The sequence below is a fragment of the Aythya marila genome (genome assembly GCF_965140915.1).
Source record: "Aythya marila genome assembly, chromosome: 3".
In the NCBI taxonomy this organism is placed as follows: Eukaryota; Metazoa; Chordata; class Aves; order Anseriformes; family Anatidae; genus Aythya; species Aythya marila.
Genome location: NC_139044.1, coordinates 99,749,038 through 99,774,746, shown reverse-complemented (window position 1 = coordinate 99,774,746; position 25,709 = coordinate 99,749,038). Strand labels below are relative to the sequence as shown.

The 25,709-nt window shown below is 35.5% G+C and overlaps 1 protein-coding gene across 1 annotated transcript in view; it reads right to left on the bottom strand.

Moving 5' to 3' along the window:
• The window catches only part of SNTG2 (syntrophin gamma 2), a gene marked incomplete at both ends in the record, with an annotated part of 288,908 nt that overhangs the window by 61,834 nt on the left and 201,365 nt on the right, over positions 1-25,709 (bottom strand). The window contains 3 exons of the mRNA XM_082758096.1: positions 3,180-3,218; positions 10,933-11,062; positions 25,212-25,339. Of these exons, the coding sequence (XP_082614222.1) occupies positions 3,180-3,218; positions 10,933-11,062; positions 25,212-25,339 (297 nt within the window). The remainder of the gene's footprint in view (positions 1-3,179; positions 3,219-10,932; positions 11,063-25,211; positions 25,340-25,709) is intronic.

Sequence of the window (25,709 nt, the reverse complement as noted above, 5' to 3'; positions counted from 1 at the left end):
GCTTTTATAATCATTATTTCCAGATTTCATCTTCTGTATGATTTCCTCCAGAGGTCAATGAAGAACTCATGATTTAGGCATCTGACTCTTTCTTTATGGAAGAGATATGTCAGAAACAACAAAATAAAATGATTCAAACCCCAGTTAATTCAATTACTGAAGTCTTTGCAAGCCTTGACTATGGCTGTGAAGGCCAATGAATAATTCTGGTGAAGTATCTCTGCAGTGAAAACAGATTCACAATCATTTTATGGGTTAGCAGAGATACAGATGTGAAATTTTGGTATAATTTAGTGGGAGTTTCACAACTACACGGCTGCAGATGCAGAACGCATTGTCTCTGAGACACCACCACACACAAACCTGCTAAAAAACACAAGTGTTTGAACAAGACTCCAAACTTAAGGGACCTCACAATGCTCTAAATTACTGATTTTTATAAATACTGAAATCCTCACAATCACTACAGAAGAAAAATTAAATATACAGATGCATACGTAGATAGGGAGTTCACCTTTTCTTTCAACTACAAAAGAATCAAAACAAAGAAAGGAGACATCACAGGAAGCAGCAAAAACCTGTTTTATAGCATAAGAATAAAATATATAGTTTTAATTAATATTTGATCAATACTTTCCTATCTCTACCAAGAATAAATCATATTATTTTAGTGCAGGACAGGACAGGAAATGTTTTTTATTATTCTCAAAAGAATTAGAAACAGTAAATGAAATATAAAAACACCTTGAAAGTGGTGTTTCTGTACAGATAATCACCTAATTTACCGTTTTATAAAAAATATACAGAAATCCAACAGTGTGTGTCTTTTTAAAAATTGAGTCCCCAGTCTATGCCTGCTAATAACACTGAATCAAGTGCTTTCAAGTCTGTAGAGCATTGTAATAAATTATATCAGGCAGAATCAAAACGTAGTATTTGGAGAGTGGTGACTCAACAGCCTTTGTACTCAATAAAATAATGTACTGGCTCAATACCCCTCTATCCTTGTGGAGCACCAAAATTCTCTAAAAGTATCCAGTGCCTAGATGTTATCTGAGATCTACACAGGTTATATATACAGAGAGCCACAGCTTTATCAGTGGTATTTACTGAACACCTTTTAATTTCTTGTAATTTCTGTATATTTGTTAAATCCTTTTAGTCCCTAACTAACTAGTAAAGCATGGCTTAGGATAACTAACACAAGAGGATAATACATTTTTTTGCTGCTGTCAACCCTGCCTTAAATTTTCAGTTCCTGAAATTAAGTTTCTAATTGTATCTTCTTTTGCTTCCATATTCTGCATGGAAAAAGCAGGATAAGTACTTCCTAACTTTAGGCCTTAGATGATAAGCTTAGATGATACCTTAGATGATAAGCTAAGAAGCTACTCTTACGACTCCAGTAGAGCAAAGACAGAGAAAAGGCTCCTACAAAGAATAATTTAAAGCACCAAGTGCTATATTTCAACTCTCAGAAAGAGAATAATTTTCTGCACTAATTATGTGGATAGTTTATGGACATTAACCTGTTAATTTAGGTGTCATGGTTTTGGCTGGGACAGAGTTACTTCTCTTTGTAGAGGCTTGTATGATGCTATGTTTTGGATTCTTTTATGAAAAATAATGGCAATAATACACTGATGTCTTAGTCATTGCTGAGCAGTGCTTACACAGAGCCAAGGACTTTTCTCCTCCTTGTGCTGCCCTGCCAGAGAAGAGGCTGGGGGTGCACCAGGAGCTGGGAGGGGACAAAGCCAGGCTGGCCAAAAGGGTGTTCCACACCATGTCGTGTCATGCTCAGCAGTAACAGCTGAAATCAACCTAGATAGTTAGGGTTGGATTGCATGATTGCCCTCAGTATTTTAAAAAAAAAGAATGTCTTTTTAAAACTGTAAAATTACACATTACGTATACCAAAATTGATATAAGTAAACTTTAAATAGTTTCTAAGTAACTTGTAGTAGACAGTTTACCCAACAACAGACATTCAGATTCAATACCTTTTCCCCTAGCTTTCATAATCACCAGTTTTTCTTATGGGTTTTATTAATAATTAAAAACCACGGCAGAGAGATCAATTAAATGATTCCTTCTTATACAGAAGAGGTATTTGTTTTGGACTGGGAGTAACTTCTGATCATCTGCCATATACAGAATTGTTTTTGTGTTTTTTTTTTCAAGTGCATTTTTATTTCAAAATACTGACCTAAATATAAGAAAATAATTTAACACAGGAGAAAATGTTAACGGTTAAATGTTTTAATAACTTCTTGAAAAGTCTATAAATTTCCAAGTACCTTTTCCAAATAAGATGACAAAACAGTGACATACAGAAAGTGTACAAGCTGTCAAACTAGTAACAGATATTTATTTCTTTCTGATATGAAGCATTTTAACTCATCTTTTGATGTCTGTAATAAAACTTCATAAATAAATTTCTACAGGAGAAAATGTTAAATATTAAAGACAGCTTGCCTAATTTTCACTTCTTTAATCAACAAACCCAACATTTTTGGAAACAGCAAGGATTGGACACTTTCTTCCTGAGTAATGGTACAATGCCAAATTGATGCTATGAAAGCACATATAAAGTGAAGTTTTCTAATAACATATTCAAAGTGCTTCCCAGAATTACAGGATTAGCCTGGAAAATGCTACAATTATGTTTTACAAAGTAAAAGAAAAAAAACCTCTTTACAATGCTATAAAAAGTAAGAAGGCTTCCCAGTATGGTAAATTCACCTTGGGTCTTTGGGACATTTGGCTAGCTGGAGCAGAAGCAATATCTCACCAGGCTGAGCTCCGTAAATCCCAGACAAATGCTCATGGCAAACGTAATCTGAACAGCTTGACATATCCAAACCAGATTGGTTTCTTAATGCACTGCTTGGCTATCTGTGCATGATATGCAATATAAATACAGAGTTAACTTGTCAGACTCACTGCAATGATACTGCATGCAAACACACACTGTGCTTTCCACAACATGGTTGTAATTTATGTTGACCCCTCTTTCATGTGTATACATTATGTACTAAAAAGGACAGTTCAGAACTTAAAAACACAGAAAACATTGTTTTTTAATTTGCAAACGGGCTAAATGTGTGCATGTAAGCTCTTAAATTTTGCAGCTAAACAATAATTAGAAAAATCGGGTAAAATAATGAAAGTCTTACCTGGTCTGAGGGAGAACAGCATTTATTTGCCATTTTCATCTATGAAACAGAGATGGAATAATACTCAGAGTTATTAATACACTGATATGAGGAGTTTCTCAATTAGTACTGAGGTAGTTACTTAAGACTGTATTAACACTTTCAAATTATAAGAAAATATATAGTTCCATCCACAAATACTGGATTTATACTATTATACTAAGTTTACAAAACAAAAAAGACTGGAAACCTTTTATGTAAGTTTTCATGAAATCCTTCACAAAAATTTGCATTTATGAATTTAACTTTTCCACTCTGGGTAAAAATATTATACTGTCCTGTAGACACCTCACCTAAGAAAACAAATACCACAGTGTATATGACATGTTTAAAAATAAAAGGAATATTGCTTAGAATATCCTTTAGTTTATTGTCAGTATAAAGTTACATATCTTTCTTCTCACTGTTCAAATAAGAGTCCTGCTGATTTTAGATTTTCTTTGGCAGTCATAGTTTCCACAGATGAGTGGTGGACAAATCCTGGCAAATATTCCCTTCTTTAAAGTGAAATATTAGCAAGTGTAGTAATGAAATGGAATAAGACTAAGTGACTGTATATATAGTCTCCTTTACATGCAGGGTTATAAACTGCAAAGAGTCAGGCAGCTGATAAACACTTCCAAAGGATCTTGTCATTACACAACCTATTTTGTAACAAATGAAAGGTTTGTGATAAATACCAAAAGCTACAATTATGAACAGGAGAAGTTACAATTTCAACAGAAAAAGAGCAGAAGAAATCCAGGGCTCCCTCTTGTATCCTGGCAAGAGCAGATTTGTAAGATCAAATCTGCAGAAAAGCAGAGCATGTCTGTAGTCATGTAGCTTAGTAAATACAGTGACACCATTACCTGTTATGGTGAGTCAGTTCTGGACAACAGCTGAGGGCCCACACAGCTGCCCTCTTTCTTCCCCTTTCCAGCAGGAACAGGGAGAGAATACGAACAGGAAAAGCAAGAAGACTTGTGGGTCAAGATAAAGCATATTTAATAAGTGAAGAAAAAAAAAAAAAAAAAGTGATGTAAAGGCAATCCCTCACCACCTCCTACAAAAAGACCAATGCCCAGCCAGTCTGCCAGCAACAGGCACCAGGGAAGACAAATGCTCCCCCAGCTTTACTGCTGAACACAATGATGATGATAGGGAATACCTTTTTGGCCAATTCGAGTCTGGTATCCCAGCTGTTTCCCTTCCAAATTTCTTACCTATCCCTCACTGAGGGGCAGAGGGGGTTAGAATAAGAAAAAGAGAAATTCTTGATGCCCTACAAGCACTGCTCAGCAACAGAAAAAAACACTTTTAAGGTATCAATGCTGTTTTAGCCACAAATGCAAAGCACCACAACAGCTGCTATGAAGAATGTTAATTTTATCCCAGCCAGACCAAGCACACCTGTGAACGGCCAACAGGCTTTGTGTTATGCGAATGACAGAGGCCTCAATATGTGTAAGGATTTGTCTTGACTTGTCTTGGGCTGTCTGAAGCTATTTTACACCTTGTTTAGCGATAAAATAACAATATAATGAGCTATATAATAGACTATTGTCTATTTTGTTTTAGCAAAGTACAATTGTAGGATGTAATGATATATATGTGTATATATACACTTGTAATTAATAGATGGCAATAACAAGTTGTTATTCTGTATAGAGTTACCCATGACTGCAAACAAAATAGCCTTAAAACACAATGTGATGTAGAGGAGTTTAAGATGACAGCAGGAGCCTTCACTTTACGGACACAGGCAGATACAAAGGCCCAGGCCTATATGAAGTCATCAGTCAGCCCTAACCCATCACGGGCCCTCGGAGGGATCCTGCCATGCTCTGCACCACCTCCCCACCACCCTAGAGGAGGAACAGGGACAACCACAACAGAGACAGGGCACAGCCTGCAGGTGCGGGCACATGTACCATAGCACAGACAAGGACAAAAGGAGGGGACTGGAGCTGACAGGCAGCCACCAAGCAAAGTGGGGGCTACTAACATGGCTCCTCACAGCTCCCGCACACAGCTCTGCCCACAGCAGCCTGACCCCAGGCTGCATAGCCACATGTGGCCTGAAGAGAGGAGAGGCGGCAGAGCTCCTTTTTCTTGGGGCACTGACAATAACAAGCCAGGGGGAACTCAAGAATCCTACACTGTAATGTGGATAAAACAAACTGGTGACATGCCCAGTGTTGCTGAAGGAAGCAGACCTCACTGGTCTGGTTTAGCGAGTGGCCTGATCCTATTGGCCTAATCCTGAGCATTTGTGCAGGACACGATGAAAAGGCACATGGAAACCTGTAACATCAGGAGGAATGCCATCACACACTGCCCAGCTTCAGCTACAGACTATCTCCAGTGCTTCAGAGACAAATACACACACAAAGTAACTACACAGAAGCCAAGCAATATAAATGTAATATATTATTTCCATGCAGGTGACCACAGACATGCTACGACTATGATAATATAAAACAGCGCAAATAAGCAGGGCTAGCAGTGATCCTGTCTGCTTCACCTGCCTCTCTGGCTCAGTCCAAACCACTTAAGCTCCTTATATAATAGGAATAATTTTTCTTATCTTACTTTTTTTTTATTGTGTTCAGATGTGCCTGGAAAATTGAGTGTGAAACTGGCCATGCAGTTTTTCTGGAGAATGAGGGAAGAGTACCATGAAGAGCATCTTCACCATCAGTTCAGCTTCCTGTTGGTACAGGCAATAGGAAAGAATGCTTTGGACTCTGCAGCTTTTCACTGTACAGACCTAGTTCACTCAAAGCAGGGATGGCTGCTGTCCTAATGTGGGACTGTGGGGAGAGGAAAGAACTCCTTCTGCACCATGTTACATCCTGAAGAGAGAGAAGTATGCACTCTGCACTTTGCCCAGTACCACGTGCTCTCTACATTCCTCCACAGCTGGTGCATTGAGACAGGCATACAAATGGAATAGGCTACACCTTGTTGGGACTGCATTAATATTCAGCACTGCAGTAAAATAATGGGAGCTGGAGACAACAAGAGAGATAAAACCAAAATCCTGGATCTGCAAAGACTGCAGGCAGTTTGGAAAAGGAAGCATAAAGCAACTGTAATTACTACACTGTTTTAAATAAATACATACAGGGCAGAAACAGAATAGGGATAAAATCATTCAGAACCACATGCTTAAACTCAAATATCTCCTAGGCTGGAGATAACTTTGACAATCTAAAGAAAAAGAAAAAGTTTTACATCTAATATACCTATACTCCATTTATAGTGAGCAGAGAGAAAAAGAAAGATTTTGACAGGTACTTTTTTTTTTTTTTCTTTTCTAGGTAACAGAGGGCTATAAGCAACTGCTTATTGTTTGGCTAAATTTAGGTGATGTGGTTCCTAGCCTTACTGACACAACCTTCTTTACAACCTCGATGGCTTCATTTGTGATACTTTCAGATGGGAATTTGTGAGTTAAAAAAAAAAAAAAAAAAAGGCAGCAAAGAAATACCATGTTTTTATACCACCAGTAGAACTGTTTTTTTTTTTTTTTTTTTTTTGTAATCACTGAGGTAGTCATATTTGTTTCCTACGTAGGCACCCAAGGATGATGTTTCCATCTATCTACAGGTACCCCACATATTGCTATGTAAAGAAAGCAGCAAGACTCCTTCCCTCTTCTTTCTTTTTTATATGCAAGTTCAAAACTCCTAATTTGTAAGTCTCTCACTAGCCAAACCGAAATTTCACTCCACTTTGATATACGGTATTACTTAGATATACCTGTACATGAAGGCATAACAGAAAATGTTTAATACTACAACATGTACAATTGAAACAGCTGTCAAAAACAAATATCCCTGTTTTGAAACCAAATTTTAAGTTTCTACCACTCTCCGTAATGGAATTCTCTGGAAGCTGCTAGAATGATTTTAAAAAAAACTTAAATGATACTTTAAGTGGAACAACTGTATCTTAACTAATTTTCTTACCTACTTATGATTTATTCATCTATTTGTGATTAAAGTTCTGAAAAACGACACCTTTAAAATGTACCAAAAAAAAAAAAAAAAGAAAAACTTGAAAAAGTTATAAATACAAGAAATAAGTCTCAGTAATGGAAATAATGGAAATGAACTGGCAGCATTAAGTTTATGTGTTTCTGCATATCATTACTATATTAATGTTCAGTGTTATATTTGAAAGAAAACAATTAAGATCAGTGAGAAAAGCTTCATATATTTAATAGTTTGTACTTGAATGGCACAAAACAGAAAAATATCAATTATTCCAAATTGTGATGAACTTTCCCAGCACAGCATTGCTGCTGCACACTACAAAAACAAAACAAAACAAAACAAAAACAAACAAAAAAAACCTTCTAACTAAGCGAATAGGAACAGGAGCAGTGCAATGCAGATGCACATTCAGACTGAGTTGTCCCTGTGCTTTTCAATTCATCATGGCAGCTTCACTGGCAGTTTCTGTTCCCTCTCTCCCCTCAGCTTCTTCAGCTGCACTTCCTTCTGTGGGAAAAAAGGTGCACAAAAAAGTAAATGTGAGGTCCTGATTCACCTCTATTATTTTCTTCTGCCAAAGGTAAATGTGAAGAGCTTGGAGAACACTGAGAAGATTGGAAATAATATCCCAAAGAAAGAAGATGGGGAAATTTCACACTGTCAGAAAAGTATGTGGAATACAAGAATATGAATGGAGCTGTGAATAAATTCTGGCAAGAGTCCTTAGAAAAATGTAATCCATACTGCTTCTAAAACTCACAATTACAGGAAGATTTTCCTAGCTAAACATATGCATGTAGGACATGTATCAGTACGGAGGGTTAAAAAGACACCCTTACATCTTTCTCCATGTTGCAATATTCCCTATACTTCTCTGTCTTGTAAGAATTATCACTCTGCAGGCTGTACCAGAATCACTATTTCTCATTTACTGAGTAACACTTTCTAGATATGCTAGCATCCAGGGGTAGCATTCTTATGCAGTGATGACTCCTCACATCTTCACTATTGAAAGACAACTCCTCCTTTACGCTTGATCCCCAGAGAGCTTGCCTTCGCAAAGAAGTTAGATGTTTCAGTACTTCAAAAAAGTAGTCTGACATTAGCAGAAGTGTCACATTATGGCAGAGTTATTTTTATACTGCCTACATTAGGATTATCTTCTGGCATCAGCAGGAGATCTGACAGAGCTGCCAGTTGCTGGATGAGATTGTACAGTGGCAAAATAAAATATATTAAGGTAAAGTGATGTATGAAAGAGAGGGTGCACTGCAAGAAAACAATTCATCTGCATCAGGAGCACTTTACAAATTAAAATTCAAAGAGAAATATTCAAAATGGTATGCAGAAGTATATGACAAAAGTTGTATATAAAAGAGTAGCACAAATATGCACAGCTGAATTAGGAATGATTAAACTGCAGGAAGAGTAAATAAAATCAAGAGATAAATATTGGCAGAATCAAAATCTAAAACTGTGAAGAGGTAAAACTGAACAATGGAAAATATTGCTTAAATACATAGTATTGCGGCAGGTAAGAATGCTGACATTCTTTATGCCAACAGTATCACTAGGAAGGTCAATTGTTACTGTGTATCTGGCAATTAATCTCTGAACCAGTAGAGATTATCTTCAGGAACTCCACAAGAGGTGCAGAAAAAATACAACAACAACATTTTGTGAAATGGTAATAGTGAGGTAATAAAAAGCATCCAGAATGGATTTTCAATAAATCTAATTTGAAGGCCTTGTCCTAAACAGCATGTATATCCCTTTTCCCCTCAGAGACAGGGGGCAGTCCCTAGCTTTCTTTTACTGTACACTTAAGTTACACTCCAACCTCACATTCTTGGTCTTTAAAAACAAGAACAAACAAACAAAAAAAAAGTAGTTTGTGGTGAAAGGAATAGTCACTGGCTGGTATATCTCCTATTCTGATCATGAGTAATTAAAACAGCACTGTGGTCAGACCTGTCTAGTTGTTCTATAGGCAGCATATCTGACAGAGCCTGTAAAGCACTGATTTGAAAGAAAAAGTTTAATCTCTTCTTAATTCTCTGTATAGACTTTACTCTGTATCTGACCAAGAGCACTGAATACAGGAGTTTTTCACAGCACTTTTTTTTTTTTTTTTTCCCCTATCAGATCCTTCCCCCAAACAGCCACTTAGATGAACACCAGGTGGTTCACTTGGTTTACAGAATTCACTATTGTGATAAATAACTGAGAAGACCAAGAAAAAAACTCTGTATAAAATAAAATATTTATGCAGACCAGTCACAATAGAGTGAAGATACTACATCAGAACACATGCTACTGCATACAGTGTATTTTGAAAAACAACAGACTAGAACCCTACCTCTGATAAAATCTGCTTGTACCTATAGCCACTTTTTATTGGCTTATTCATCCATATTCTTAAAGTGACATTTATTCACTGGAATTTTTCAAAAGCAAAAGAATTGGGTTGGGAACCACGAACTGGAAAAGCTCTAATAATATTTCCATTCACTTCTTTTTACTACTAACAGTGCAGGAATTATGAAATTTCATGAATAATTTACATAGCTTTCTTAGAAATCTCAAATAGCAAGACCTATATTTATACAGAATGCATCATAAGCAAAAATATTTGATTTTGTCAAATATACTGTTTAAAGTAATTGAATATTAAATAACAATTAATTTATTTAAAAAGCTATTTTGATCAAATCTGATTCCAAGTAACTTTTGAAGACCAGAAAAATAAATTATAATCTGTTTTGACCAAAAATTTACATTGAAATCTAACACAAATTCTACACATTATAATCTAAAGAACTAAGCAGTAATTAACCAGGAGTATGAAGTGCAAGTTAAAGATAGAGATAAAGTTAGAGATGCCACCAGATCATGATTACAGTCATGAAATGAAATTACAGTCTAACACATCTAAGGAAAAAAGATTAAAAACTTGCACAAAGACTTATTTCAAAGACAACTGTCCAATAGTTTTTTCATCACTGCTTTCTAACATCTCAGAGACTGAAATATATTTTCAATATACTACATGTTCAAGTTGTCTATTAACTTTATGATTCATTCCAGGATCTTCAAATTTTCTGTTGTTCTTTCTTGGAATAATAATGTGCTGTCCAAATGATTTCTTTTTCTCCAAGGATTATTTAATGCTTCTGCTTGCAACAGCAAATGCTACTTATGAATTAGCAGGAATCATTTATACAATAAACACCCTTCCACTTCCATAGAGAAAGATTAAATAATGTGAATTTAAATAAAACAACTCCTAGAGAACTTAGGTAAAAATACTGTCTCCTACTAAGACCCTGTAAGTCACACTTCACTAGCTACAGAATTTCGAATTTCAAAATCAGTAAGTGCTAATTTCAAGCACAATTTAATTACAAAAATGTAAAAACAAATATTTGGTCATATCTAAAGCTCTGTGTAATGACCAAGAAGGATCAATACTTTTCCTTAAGAAGTCTTTAAAATAATAAATGCAATCTGAAGTTGTACTACTCTCTGATTTATAACACTGCAACTCTTGAGAACTTGATACTTTTGATTGATCAGACATGCTGTTCCTGTTTTTCCCTTACTCCTTTTCCTCCCCCAAAACACACATTTTATATATATGGTATCTTAAATGTGAATTATTTTCTGCCCTTGGAAAATTAGAAATAGTTTTACAACAGCACAGACAAGAAAATATGCAGAAAGTAACATACATTTTGAAGTGTCAAATCACTGATGTTAGTTGATATTGCTCTCAGCCAGTCAGCACTCTCCTGGGCTGTATAAAACTGAAGTATCCCAGTACTAACTCCATCGAGTGCCAGCACTTCAAATGCATTAGATCTGCAGTAAGAAGAAATATATCCGTAAAGGAAGATATATCAGTTTTCTGAAACTGTCCAATATCTCTTAGTGTTTAAGTGATCCTTACAACTTTTGAAAAGTTTTGGGGGTTGAATTTACAAATAAAAAGAAAGGCAACAAAAAGAAGAATAATAATGGACAGTATCAGCAGCAACACATACAATAAATACTTTCTCTGTACCAGCATCTATATGTGCTGATCATTTACTTCCCTTAAGCATACCAACTGTTTATAATTACTAAACTTAGGGTAGTGTACTCAGGAAATATGAATTAGATCTTTTTGAATAAATATTAATATTTTTGAAACCAAAATGACTTTTTTCTTTACTGCATTGTTGGTTTCATTTGCTAGGAATGTAAATGTTGCAACGAATTGCCTTCCCTAGTTTTAATTTATTAAATTCCTATACTTTCTATACAAAACTCTAACCAAAGTTTCCTTTAAGTTCTTTTATGACATAGGAATGTGAGAAATGTACTTGAAAGTTCATTTATAATATTTTTGAATGTAAGGCCCTTTCTCATAACAGCATCTACATGTGCTAATATTCAACTGAATTTTATTCAATTTTTATGCTTCGTTTATATCTTTAAAGCAACTTTGTTCTACAAATGCCAATGTTTCCTTAACAGATGTAGGAAGCTGAACTCTGTGCTCTAAAATCCCACACATCTGGATGATGGTGGGATACACTTTTTCAACTATTAAATTTTTCAGTAGGAATAACAGAAGTCTATTCAGCAGTGGCATGGAAGTACACTGGTTATATATATTTAAAACATACGACATGCAATAGTTTCAACTAAATTTCAGAGAGTTACATAGATTACTTCTTAGGTGTCCATGCGTGTCATGAGAATTAGATTTTACTTATATACTATTTTGTTTGTATCTTTTTTATAACTTGGAGAATATCACCACTCTCTGTTATGTTTACATAGTTGCTATATTTATACTTTAATGCTGTATTGCTTTCTATTGAATCCAGAATACTGTTCTGTGAAGTTGCTGGGTTGGGTTGTTATCTAGGAATCTCTTATCTAAGGTGAAATTTTCTACTGTTTAATTTATGATATATGTCAATATGAGCATTCAAAATGACACACAAAGGTTACGTGAGTCACTCTGACCCTTACTGAAAAAGTTATTAACTTAACAATTGTAATTTGTAGGGAGTTTGATAGTAAACATGAAGACTAAAATCTACATACTAAAAAGGTAATATAAAATACCCATCATATGCAATATTAGCAAGATACAATATTCTTATATATATGTACACATAGCTGATACCCTTTACTGTTAAATGAGTTGTTAAGTGTTATACTTGCTGCTAACAAAAATAACATTCTTGGTCTGAAGACTTAAATGTTATCAGTAGATTTCCTTGATTTCCTTTCATGATTGAATTATCATGTTACCTACTAAAACCTAAAAACAATGTCAAAATTCTGTGTCACTTCCGTTTCAGGAGATCTCTGTTTCATCTCTTTAGAAAGAAAGAAAAGGTAAACAAACAAACAAACAAACAAACAAAAAACCACAACAACAAAACAAACAAACCAAAAGAAAACATGTTATATTATCTTCAAGTAAACTGAGTGAAATAATCACCCCTTGAGCATACGGTTCCTTTTATCTAAGGCTCTCATAAACATCCCTGCAGTGCTGTAATGGAATGACTTATGGTATGATCTCTTCAACATCCCTCTGACACAGGGAACATCTATTATTGACTATGCATTGATATACAGTGCAACATGGAAACAATCAAACTGCTGCCTTGAAGAGAATCCATTCACAATGCATAATTTAGACAGAAAATTAAAATATCGAAGTTAAGATACTAGAATCCTTACACAAGTGAGAGAGGACAATCCAGAGCATTTAAGACAGAAAAATGGTGCACTTCACTGTCACCACATAGGGTGCCTACATAATAACTCAGGTTTGGAAGATACATAAATGTAGGCAACATGAATTCCTTATCTAAGTGGCACAAAGTTACACAATTGGCTGATGAGAGATCACAGAAATGAACTCTTAGGGTAACAGCTAATACAGCTAACACACAATCATGTTTTTTGTTGTTGTTGTTTGGTTTTGTTTTTGTTTAAACAAAGGCCTCTACAAGTTTTGTTATAAAAATTAACCAATCTTTTCTAATTTGAAACATGGTTCTGGCAATACTGCAGATGACACTAAAGCTTCTGCTGTCCTTTACCTTATTAAAATATTGTGATCGGTTTTAAAAGACAGTTAAGAAATTCAAACAAAGGCAGCTAGATATCTGAACGATTCACTGACACGATATTTGCACAGAATCAAAATGTAGGATGTGAGGGATCCTAAAAGTCCAGGCCAAAAATGGATGCAGTATTTAAGATGCAGGTATTTCAGATGTCGCCTCACAAATGCAAAGCAGAGGAAAATAATCGCTTCCTTTGACCTGCTGACTCTGTTATTACTAATACTGTCCCATTTGTGGCTACCCTTCTTCCCTGAAAGTGCATACAGCTGACTCATGTTCCACATACTAACCAAGGTTTGTTCTCAACTGTCCTGGTTTCAGTTAGAACAGAATTAATTTTCTTCCTAGTAGCTGGTGGAATGCTGTGTTTTGGCTTAGAATGAGAAGAGTGCTGATAACACCCCGATGCTTTAATTGTTGCAGAGCAGTGCTTATACTAAGCCAAGGACATCTCAGCCTTTGCTCTGTCCTGCCAACGGGCAGGCTGGGGGGTGCAGTAAGAGCTGGGAGGGGACAGACCCAGGACAGGTGACCCAAACTAGCCAAAGGGGTATTCCATACCATCTGACGTCATGCTAAACAATATATAGGGGTGGCTAGCCGGGGGGAGGGGGCCGGACTGCTCGGGGTTAGGCTGGGCATCGGTCAGCGGGTGGTGAGCAATTGCATTGTGCATCACTTGTTTGTACATACTATTATTACTTTCGTATTATCACCATTGTATCATCATTATTATTATTATTATTATTATTTTCCTGTCTTATTAAACTGTCTTTATCTCAACTCACGGGCTTCACTTTCCATTTCTCTCCCCCGTCCCAGAGAGGGAGGGGGGAGGGTGAGCGAACGGCTGCGTGGTGTTTAGCTGCCAGCCGGGTTAAACCACGACATCAACCTTGCTCAATGTTACTATATTATTTCTTGCTTTCAATTACGATTGTTTCCCTCTACAAATTCCATAATGTATTGTTGTATGTATCACACTGTGGTCTGTAAAATATAATGTATATAAGGCAAGACGTGAAAACAATTATCCAAACTAAAACCAAAAGCTAAATGAAATGTTGAACTTTTTTTTTCCACTTTAAGTGAAACAACCAGTACATGATGCAAGCACCAAGACAGCACTGAAATTTAGGTGAAAATAAATCCTAGAGGCTTAAATACCACACTTTTCTCCATTTCATCAAAACACAGAAAATAAAAAAAAATAGAGGGACCTCTAAGCACCTACTCCTGCTTGCTGACAAGGATGAGCTTTAATATCACATAAGAGTTTTGAGAGGTTTCAAGATGCTATGAAGTCACATCACCACAAAATAAGATGACATGGCTTTTTTTTTGTTTTGTTTTGTTTTGTTTTTTGGGGGGGGGAAGAGGGGAGGTGGAGGCTTAGAAGAGGGAAGAAGGGGGAAGGCTTAAAGACCATTTTAAGACACAGCTAGAGGAGATTCTTGTCTCTTTTATTCCTGCTGTTATTATATTATTGCAACGAGAACCAGAAGTAAATGGAGTGGAGTTCTGATAGTTTGAAACAGCAGAAAATGAATACTGACTGCAACTTATAACCTATACACAACTATATATGGGGTTAACAGGCTTCAAATCTTTCTAAGACTGCAAATGCCACCTACCACCAAAAAAAGGAGAAAAAAGCACAAAACAGGAAACAGAAACATAGGCAGTAACTTCTCTGTTCCTTTACACTGACTATCACTTGAAATACACACCTGATGACACTATCAAGAATTTTACATAATTATTTTAAGTCACTACCAAAGCTCATTAAACTCTTCTCTGAATGAAACACAAGACAAAATCCTTCCAGTTTCCACTTCAATAGATTCATCAGTCATATGGAATTTCCCCTTCTTCCATATGATTGGAAGCATTCTTCATCACAAAGTAGCAATCACTGAATCTATCACATAAAAATAGTCTTACTGTTGCGAGAATTGTTTGAACTCCAAGGCTGAGAAAACTGAAGGCCTTTTACTCATCTTGAAAGACTGGAATTTCACGGTGGTTTCCAGTGCAGTCTGGTCAGAGACAAATATCACAGTTGCTGTGAAGTCACAACCAGACATTGTTTGCCAGCATCTGAATATCATCGCTTTGTCAGGTGTGGATGAAGCATTCCACTAGCAAAGATTAATTGCCAAGAATATGTTTCAGTGTCTAATGTTAGAGATCCTTTCTGCTGATGTGTCTTCTATGGGGAAATACACAAATGCTGCAGATACAGAAAAAGCTCTTTGAAGATGGAAATATTTTCCTTTTAATATTTCATATTAAAATATATTAGTTTCTAAAGCTTCCTGTTTCTCTACCATTTCTACCAAATATGGCCATACTATCTTTAACTCTACACATGAGTGTGAATGGTAACACCTAGAATATTTGTTTTTCTTCAATTCTAGAAATTTGGGATGAATTACCCTCACATTTTCTATTATTTTCATATTTGTATCCCAATCTGAAACTTTCTTTCCCACAAGCATTTCCACTAAATAGCATGAAGCACTGGTTTCTTTACTCAGCCTATTTTTATCTCACTTTTACTGTGAAATGTCTTTTTTTTTTCTTTTTATTACATTAACTTATTTTAATAAAATAAATGCTGTCTTAGCAAGAGTAATGTTAGTTTAAATAATAGATGGGCATTGGTAGACTTAGTTCTCTTCCTGACATTGACACTTTTCATCAATTAATGTTAATAAAACAAAAAATGGCAACTGGGAGTTTTGTGATACAGAGCAGTTGGTAAATAAAGAGGTGTTACGTCAAAAGACTTTTCTAAGAGAAAATCTATTTTCAATGCCAGCTGGACTGCAAAAAGCTGAATTTTTGTGTTATTGGAGGGTAAGGATTTCAGTCATTCAGTCTTTCTTCCTCCTTATGTCTGAATTCAATTTTTATTGCTTTTATTACAGAGTTTTCTAATGGCTTGTTTACATTTCTGTATGACTCTCTTGCCAGAATTTCTATTTCTAATTAGCCTGAAGTATTGTGGATTATGGAATGAAAATTCACCCCCAAAAAAGAATTGTCTAAATTATTTAATCTCTTTGAAATTGTGTTAAAAAATAATGGGGTGTACTACTGTAAATGAAATACAGCCTCAAAAAATGGGCAAAGTTGCTTATATAATTAGACTGCTAACAGAAACTATTGAGCTAAAAAGCTATCGAGGTATTAAACACATGCTTGGATTGCATGTCGAGTTTGTTTCTTTTTTTTAGTGAACATTTTGCTTCCAGTATTGTAACTTTGTTTTATTTTGTATTAAACTCAGAGTAATGATTTAAGATAATTTGAAGTGACACAGACATTTTGCTTCTATCTAACTGATGCGCCACTAACAGCTCCCAGCTGTATCCCATTAAATTTGTAATAACTCACGTAGAAGAAAAAAAAAAAAAAAGGATTGTGGGAGATGGGATGGTTCTAGCATTGATTAGGTGTCTTATCCTGTACCCCATGAAGTCACACAAAAAGTTACGGTAGTACTGCTGATGGGAACTAACAGCGGTACTGTCACCAGCTGAAAAGAGAGTAGTATGCAGGTGTGAGATACTTGGCTTTGTTGCAGAGAGAAAAATCTGTGGAATTACAGTCTGCCAGACTCAGCGTGCTTTACTTGTTGCAGAACAAAGAAAGAGGTTGAGGAGCCTTGCTGGAGAACAGAAGCAGCCTGAATGACTGAAAGACATATGAAGTATCACTGTGCTACTGTCCTGTCTTGAGTGCAGAACGGTAGTAGGATGGGTCACTGTGGTGGGGTGGAGAATGGAATATATGTATCTTTATCAATATGCGTTTTATAATTTCAGCACAATCATTGGTTTTTGATAATTCAAGGGAGAGGATTTCAATTTCACCCCATTCAGGCAAACAAAATTCTGTTGCCTAAGTAGGTGAGAGGCAACGGACACAATTTGTAACATGGCAAATTCCAATTTGACATCAGGTTTTTCATTTTTTCATTTTTTTTTCTTTTGTTTTTCCCATGAGGATGATCAAATACCGGCACAGGTTGCCCACCAAGTTTGTAGAATCTCCATCCTGGAAGGTGTTCAGGAGATGGCCCTGTGCGATGTGATTTCATTAGACATGCTTTGAGCAGGGAACAGGACTGGGTGACCGCTGGCATCCCTTCCAGCCTGACTTATTCTATGATTCTAGAAGTGAGACATGCTGAACACAGGAACTATTTTGGTTTAGCGTAAGGGACTGTGTGAGACAGAAGAAACACAAGACATCCTTATTTCCATCCACTGACTCCAAGGTGAGTCCAGGGATTTAGTGTATTTGTAGGCAAATGACTACCAGATATCTACAGTCAGATGAGATGAATCTCATCCATTAAATTCGAACCTCACATAGATTTTGAGCATGTGAATAGTCCCAAAGAACCTATGCGATTGTCATTTTACCTTAAGTTATCAGCATGCAGACAAATTTTTAGATTCTCCTTTGTGTTCCTTTGTCACAATGGAAACATGCTGGAGAGGTTAAAATTTTAAATAATAAACCACCAAACTGTATTTCATATTATTCATTATAGGAAGATCAAATTTATCTTAATGATGTCTTCAGAGCTGACTTAATAGGTCAGTAGCGTAAATCTCAAATATAATACACGATTTTTTCTTTCTGGCACATATAAGATGGCTAACACAATACACGGACAATTTTTACTGGACTGCCTCCCATTTTAATGCCAGCTAAGTTTCAGTTTCAAGAACTATATGTCTTTTGACATAAGGGGAGTCTATAAGTCATGACAACAACTCTTTGTCATGACTACAGAGTTCATCATTTAAATTATTTAAATGATTGTTTAAATTATATGCAAAAGATTACTTCTTGAACATTTTCAGTTCTCCAGCTGATTTGAATATACTGTTTATACTGTATAAGGAATTCAAACACATTTGTTAGAGAAAAATACATGGCCATGTGCTTGATTTTCACTCAGCACTGTGGCAGGTTTACTTTGAAATCTAAAACCTGTCTGCTTTCAGAAGAAAGAACAATATACCTTTATCGTATTTTTATTATTACTATTATTGATAATACAATGCAAACCAGGTTCTTTCCCATAACACCCATCTATGCCTCTGAAAAAAATGCATTTCTGGAACAAAAAGATACTGTGAAAAACAACAGTGATAAAGCTAAATAATGAGCACCACAGGCTACATGCTTCAACACATTCAGCTAGCTCCAGAATTCTTTATTGCTATTTTGGTGTCAAAGTTAGTGGGAAGAAAGCAGACCTGCCACAGAACCTCAAGGCTATTTATCCTGAGGCATTTAGTGGGGACAGAGTCTTGCTGAGCTAACTCTGGTGGATTAGAATTTAGTATTTTGTCAGCAGAAGAAAAGATAACTTATGTCTCACTTCCTCCAGAAACAGAAAAAAAAGGTAATAATTCTTTGAACTCTGTGGTAATATTAATATACACAATCCCCCGGAGTAATAATTTGTTATTTGTTATGTATATATATATTCTTTTGTTGTTGTTGTTGTTTTGTTTTTGTTTTTTGGGGGGTGGTGGGGAAGGGAGGGAGGAGAAGGATTTATTTTACATTTCCTTTTCCACTGTTCTGTCTTCTAAAGGAGGTTATTTACTAGAACTAAGAATGAAGAGGTGCCACATGAATTTTCCAGAGCAACACAACTTCGGGGGAAAGGGCGAATGGTTCCCGCGTACATTCGTGTGCTTAGCTGCAGTACAGATTTTAAAACTAGATGCTAAATATTGTGAGGATGAAGAATAAAAAAAATAAACCACCTCACTCTCCATAAGTTGGCTTCCTGCAACTGAACAGAATTAAAGCGATGTGTTTGAGCATGTGACTATATTGCCCTAGACTGCAAAGCAGCAGCAATTCCCTTAATTTTGATGCCATTGATTTTTGATGCACTTTTAGACTGCAAATATCTTGCATCCAGAATGTCTAAATTCTGGCCAAAACATACGGAACAGGTACTAAATTGGTCCCTAACTTTAAGAATCAGTATTCAGTGCTGATCTTTATTCTAACTGCATGGCATAGCTCCTGTCTAGCTCCTTTTTCCTGCTTGACTTTTCTCTGAGTTAGCCCTTATTTTATATTAGGGTGTGTCAGTCTCTCATTGTGGAGAGATCTACAGAATAACTATTCATTTCTTGGGCATCTCTCTGTTAACAGTCTGTTGAGAAGAGCTTATCCTGTAGCCTGTATTTACCTGACCCCTAGCAACTGACTTCCAGAACATCTTGCTGTTTAAGTTAAATTGTAAAAGTAGTATTAGAAATACTTATTTCAACATTTTTTTTTTAATAAAAAACACACATGGCAGTGGTCAGGCAGCTAATAAAAATTGGTGGGTAGCACAATTTTAAAAAGAAAATCTCAGATTTCATGACTTTTTCACTTATCAACTTAACAATGTAGCAAAAAGCAATAAATTGTCCTATACATCATATTCCTAAACACAGAAAAAAAGTACTTTATGTAGTGCTAAAAAGCTCAAGAAATTCAGAACAAAGGTTACAGAATAGACTTCCTTACAGGCAGGTACCAAGCTCTTTAGTACTTTATAACTACACTCAAAAATCAATAGGCATGGTAGAAATCACAAAACATTGCCCACAGCAATATGTCACATTTATTACAAGGCTACTAGGTCTAAAAGTCATTGAAAATTGCTTTCACTTTCCATACCTATGCTGAATGGGAAGAAAAAGAAGTTTAAATTCCTTAAGTGCCAAAAAAACCCTCCAGTTGACAAATGTTAAAACACTAGAGCTAAAAGGAGGAAATGTACCTGAAGAGAAAAAAATAACTCTTCTTCAAAATCATGTCATATTTTAAATGGATTATATACATAACGAATTTTTGAATAAGAAGCTGCTACATTTAACAGAATAGTAAAACACATCATAGAAGCACAGGAGGAAAAAGTCATGTATAGGTATCACGCCCAATGCTTTGCCATTTGCAAGTTAAAAAAAGTAAATAAATCATATATTGCTCAATGCTCATTACTATTAAATCTCATTGCTATTAAATCCTATTTTGCTAACCAGTTAGACAGGACAAGTTCCACTACTACAGAGACGGCTCTAGAATACCACCATTCCAGTGGTTAGAAACCATTGGCTGATTTTTATCCTGATTTATCCTTCCTGTTAACCCAACACCCTAAGAAATCAAAATAATAGGATATATTTCTATATGATTAACTAAAAACACTGTACACTTAAGTACTGTATCCATTCAAATTTTATGTTTTAATTCGAATAACCAGAATTGTACACAGATTCTAGATCGGGTTTTAGCAATGTTTGTACAATGGTTTTTATCCTTCTCATTTCTAGAAATTGTTTCTCCTGCTATATTCTAAAATATCTGTTTTTCCTTCATAAGTCTGCAGAACAGTGATATCCCAGGGTTATTTTCTGCCTAACTATGGTATGGACCTAATCCATTCCTTCCTCTGCTGCTGTCCACCAAAAGGCTCCATTAGGCTCCTATGGAAAATGAATTTATTTGTTCTAGATTTTTGTTCTAGTAAGAATCCTTAATGCCATTCCCCTACACTTGGCACTATTATGTTGTATTCCATTTCCAATTGTTCTATCCTTTCATAACATATTGTGCTCTTCTTCTGTGTAGTGGATGCTGATTCTGTCACTAATGATTTTAATTAGTATAATTTTATTTTCTGTATCATCAGTCAGATAGTCCTTAAGAGATAATAACATCCATCAAAACCTTTGCTTTCTTTTTCTACTTACTTTTTATCAGATGTTATTCTCTTTCGCTCCTTAGCAAATCGAAAATAATACCAGAATTTAATTAAGTTGTTTTTGTAATTGGGATCACAGCTACTAGGGCTTATAGGTGCTGGACCAGAGTTACTTCCAGCTCACCCATTTCTTCTGTTCAGTTTCCATCTTCCAAATACGTATTTTTTTTCAGTCTCTAAACTTACAGTGTTCAAGAGGTTATAGCTATACTACCTTCACTTAAAGCATCAGTCAATACAGCAAACAAAAATGATTACCTAGGGCTGTCAGTGCCCATTGTAAGGACTAGAAATACCTACACATAGTTCCAAATAAGGTTCTATATATTCTGTTAGAAAATATGAAAGATCATAAATGACTAGAACTATGTTCTTCACCTTCTATGTGACTACTGGTCTTTACCTTTCTATCTTAAAAACAAAAAGTCTGCAAACGACATCAGGAACAAAAAATTATTTTGGGTAAGCAAGGCTTACTTATTCCACTGTTAAACTTGTATCACATTTAGTGACCAACTCTGTCTTTAACAGTCAAAAAATGTTTCCATTCCTAGCAATTGCGTGTACTCACAGGAGCAGAATTCTCACTGTCCATACTACCTTAATAGTTACAGAGAAAAATAGCACAAATGGACTGGCGAGAACTGTAAAATTATAAAAGTAGTGGTGCTATATAATAAAAGCAAGGACATTTAAAAGCCAACGAACTAGTAAGTAATCAAAAAGAGCAGACTAACCTATACGCTACAAAGAAATATTCAAATATATTTCAATTATACCATCAATATGAACTGCACTAATTACAAGTGATTTGTGCAGTTAAGATAATGTTTATCTTGATGTTCATACTTTCTGAAGATATAACTGGAAAGATCCTGCATTGAGAAGATGAGAAACATCAACTACGATGTTCATATTTCCTTTAAAATATTCTAGGGTTGGGAATTTTTAAAATTTTGTTTAGTTATGTGGAAAAGAGACTTCAGACTCTTTGCAGTATTTTTTTTCCATTCCTCTTCATGTATAAGGAAGGAAAACCACCTATCCCATTCTCTTTTTTTTTTTTCTTCTTTTTTTTTTTTTTTTTTTCTGTTAATACCTACAGTGCAAAATCTAAAATATATGAAAGATATACTTGTGTCATTAAGTCACTAATCTTCAGACTTTGTGGGAAAAGTCAAATGAAAAATCCAGTGTAATGAAAGTCAAAATATGACTCCTTTTTCTTACACCATGAAAAAAGAATACTTGTCACATAGAGGTGCTCCTGACCATCTTATGACACAAAAGCTAGAAGTATGTATTTTCTTGCCAAAGTTACTGGAAGACTCCAATGAAATACTACAACATACTTTAACCACAAAGGAAATAATATGGCCCAATCTGATTAGATTAGGCTAGATCTGATCTAAACCACACTAAAAAATATGCCATAGCCTATCTGAAAGCTCTAACTATATAACCTGTTTCTAACAGAAAAATAGTCAAAAATATTGAGGAAGATGCTAACAGTTTATACATTGTTATACTCTGCCTTTTACAAAGCAAAGGCATCAAAAAGTTGCCTTTCAGTAATAAATCAGACTCTGCTCGACCTTGTTCCTGAGGTTGTCTGAAAATTAGATTATTAAAACACTAGGAATACATACACATATCTTAAATATGAAAGCAAAAGTGATAATGAGGTCAGAGGGGCTTTCTAGACTGTCTGACAGCAGTATATTACATCAGAACAGCAAGAGTAGTTGGACTCACAGATACTATACTTAGCACACACAATTGATTTTAGTAAAAGAGTATGCTATGTGTTCTGTGACCATCTGGAAGAATTTCAGAGGTGAAAAAGCAGTGCTTTCAGTGTTACCTGTGAGTGAATAAATGGCCAAATAATCATACAGGCTTTAATATCCTTTCCCAAGCTGTAATATTTTACAAAGTTTCAAGAGAATGTCAAAAGCTAAAAAGACAGATCATTTTGGTAGAAAAATTATATAGACCTCTCTTTCAGAATTTAATTCAGGGAAAGAGTAGGGGAAATGTCCTTTTTGTCCACCTAGAAGAGAAGGCGCACAGCTGTGTATATGACACCGTAGAAAATAGTTTCAATTGTTCAACGATACAGACTTAAAAATGAGACGGGGCTGTACCAGTGCCAGAGTGCCTTCTCAAGACAAGGATTACATACAGATTCACAGTCTCCCTTTATATTGAAAAAGCAGGAATTCTCCTTACCGATCATATAGACCCTTCCAGACCTCCTTCCCCGTAGTTTTTGTTGCTGACCATGATGTTACATGGCATGGAATAATCATTTGATCAATTTGGGTCAGCTGTCCACATTGTGTCCCCTACCAACTTCCGGTCCACCCTTAGCCTACTTGTTGGGGGTGGGAAAAAGAGATGCTCAGCAACAACAAAAATACTGGTGTGTTATTAATATTATTTTAGTCAAAAATCCAAAACATGGCACCATGCAGGCTGCTATGTAGAATATTTACTCCACCCCAGCCAGACAGTACAGTATCAGAAGATACGTTATTTCAAGGCATTTTCAAAACGTACAGCAGCTGTTTTCAGAAGTGGAATCTCTTGGGATTGCTTCATCTAATGCATAGAGTGCATAGAACAGGAGTTAAACAGCTCCAAACTACCAAGGTGATAACTGAATTCTAAGGTTTAAATGTTCTGTCTTCTTCCACTTATCCTTTAAATTCACAAACATTGATGATGAGCTGATGATGAGCTGATGCTTAAATGTGCACGCATAGATAAATTAAATTAATCCACAGGAGAACCTCTACGACCTGAATGGATTGGAGGCCTGTGATAGACTGGGAAGTGTTGGATCAAATGAACAGGTCAGCTGAAGGAGGAAGGAAGAAAGTGGTGGAGGAAGTTATGAGAGACTTTTTAAAATGGAATTAAGAGATCAGAAGAGGGTGTGGAACAACTTAAAAGTTTTCTGTGCAATTTATTATTATTGAGCTGTGACACTTCATCACAAAGTCTGGGAGAAGAGACTCCAACAGATTTAGGGGACCAATTGCTCTAAGCTAAAAGCAGGATAACTGTCCTACAAAAAAATAAAATAAAATAAATGATAATTCACATCATTTTTTTTTGGAAACAGGTAACAAATCTGGTGTAGATAAAGAAAAACAAACACGTTAATTTCTGATACTTCCTGGTAGCAGGTGACCTTAACAGTTGATGCTTCAAGAAGGATTCCAATTCTCTCATTTTCAAAAATCAGAAATATATAAATATAGGGCAACCCATAAAGAAAATGGAAACTAACAACAGTGAACGAACTGCTGTTCTCATAAATATGGAGAACAGTGGACTACTTGAACCACAATTAGTGACAGATTTGTGGCAGTCCTACCACGCTTAAAGGATTGCAGAAAAAAAATATGCATGCTGCAAAATGTTAGAACTTTCTCAAGCATATTATTTACTGAGGCTTCAACAGCCTTCACTTTTGCTTTTACTTATTTCCTGAAGCCCACAACAATCACCTTTGCTATCCTACTCCACTGTTGCTTTATGAACTATTGCCTAAGTATCTGAGATGTGGCAAGATTCTATGATGAAAAATAAAACACTTTGTACCCTCTACTTTGAGAAAATCTGTTGTCAGTATGAGTTCCTATATGACAATGATAGGCACATAACATTTTGCAGAATGTTATCATTTTTAAAGAAAAAGGAGTGTTTACTGACAATATCTGAACTTACTCTATTACAGAGATATGGAGTGAAATGTAATACCTTAAAAATTAATTCAAGTAATGCCAAGCTTAACCTCTGTGCTAGCTGCTGATGCTAACTGAATTCCCAAGGTACATCAGATTACAAAAACATATTTATAGGAGCTACATTTACAGTCTTTTTACTTTGTCTCATAATCATAATGCATGGTATTAATCTCAAGAGAAGATGGACTACATAGATTTTAATAACAAGACTTTCATATCTCCACTCAAAGAATCCTTATGTAGCCAACACTCCACAGTAAAATATTAGGTACAGCTAACTAAAACAGTGCTTCTCCTTTTAGATTACAAACCTTAATTTATCTGTTCCAGCTTTGTACCTCGAGATTCGAGCCATTGACAGAGGAACTGATAAGGTGTCTAGCCAGCGCTTCTCATATTTTGGTTCATTAGCTATGGGTGAAGAAGGTGATGATGGAGCCTGTGCAGAATAAATGAGAATCAGTAAGTACAGTTTACAAAACAACATAGTGCAAAAAACATGAATATTCATCTCTGGCTCTGCTCGTCTCAGAAAGGAATAATATATAGTGATAAAACTATTTAAGAAACTTTAGTTTCTTAAACTTTGTAGATTTAATAACTCAGGAATTTAGTAGAGAAATAAAAACATTCACGAAGAAAGCAATGCTGTCCATCTTGACAATATATGTGATATAATTTGATACTATTTTGACTTAATTTTAGTATTGCCTTAATACTAAATAATATATATTGCCTGAATACTAACAATACATATATTTTTATAACTGAAAATAAGAAGGCAATTTGTTTTGTTTTAATCATAAATG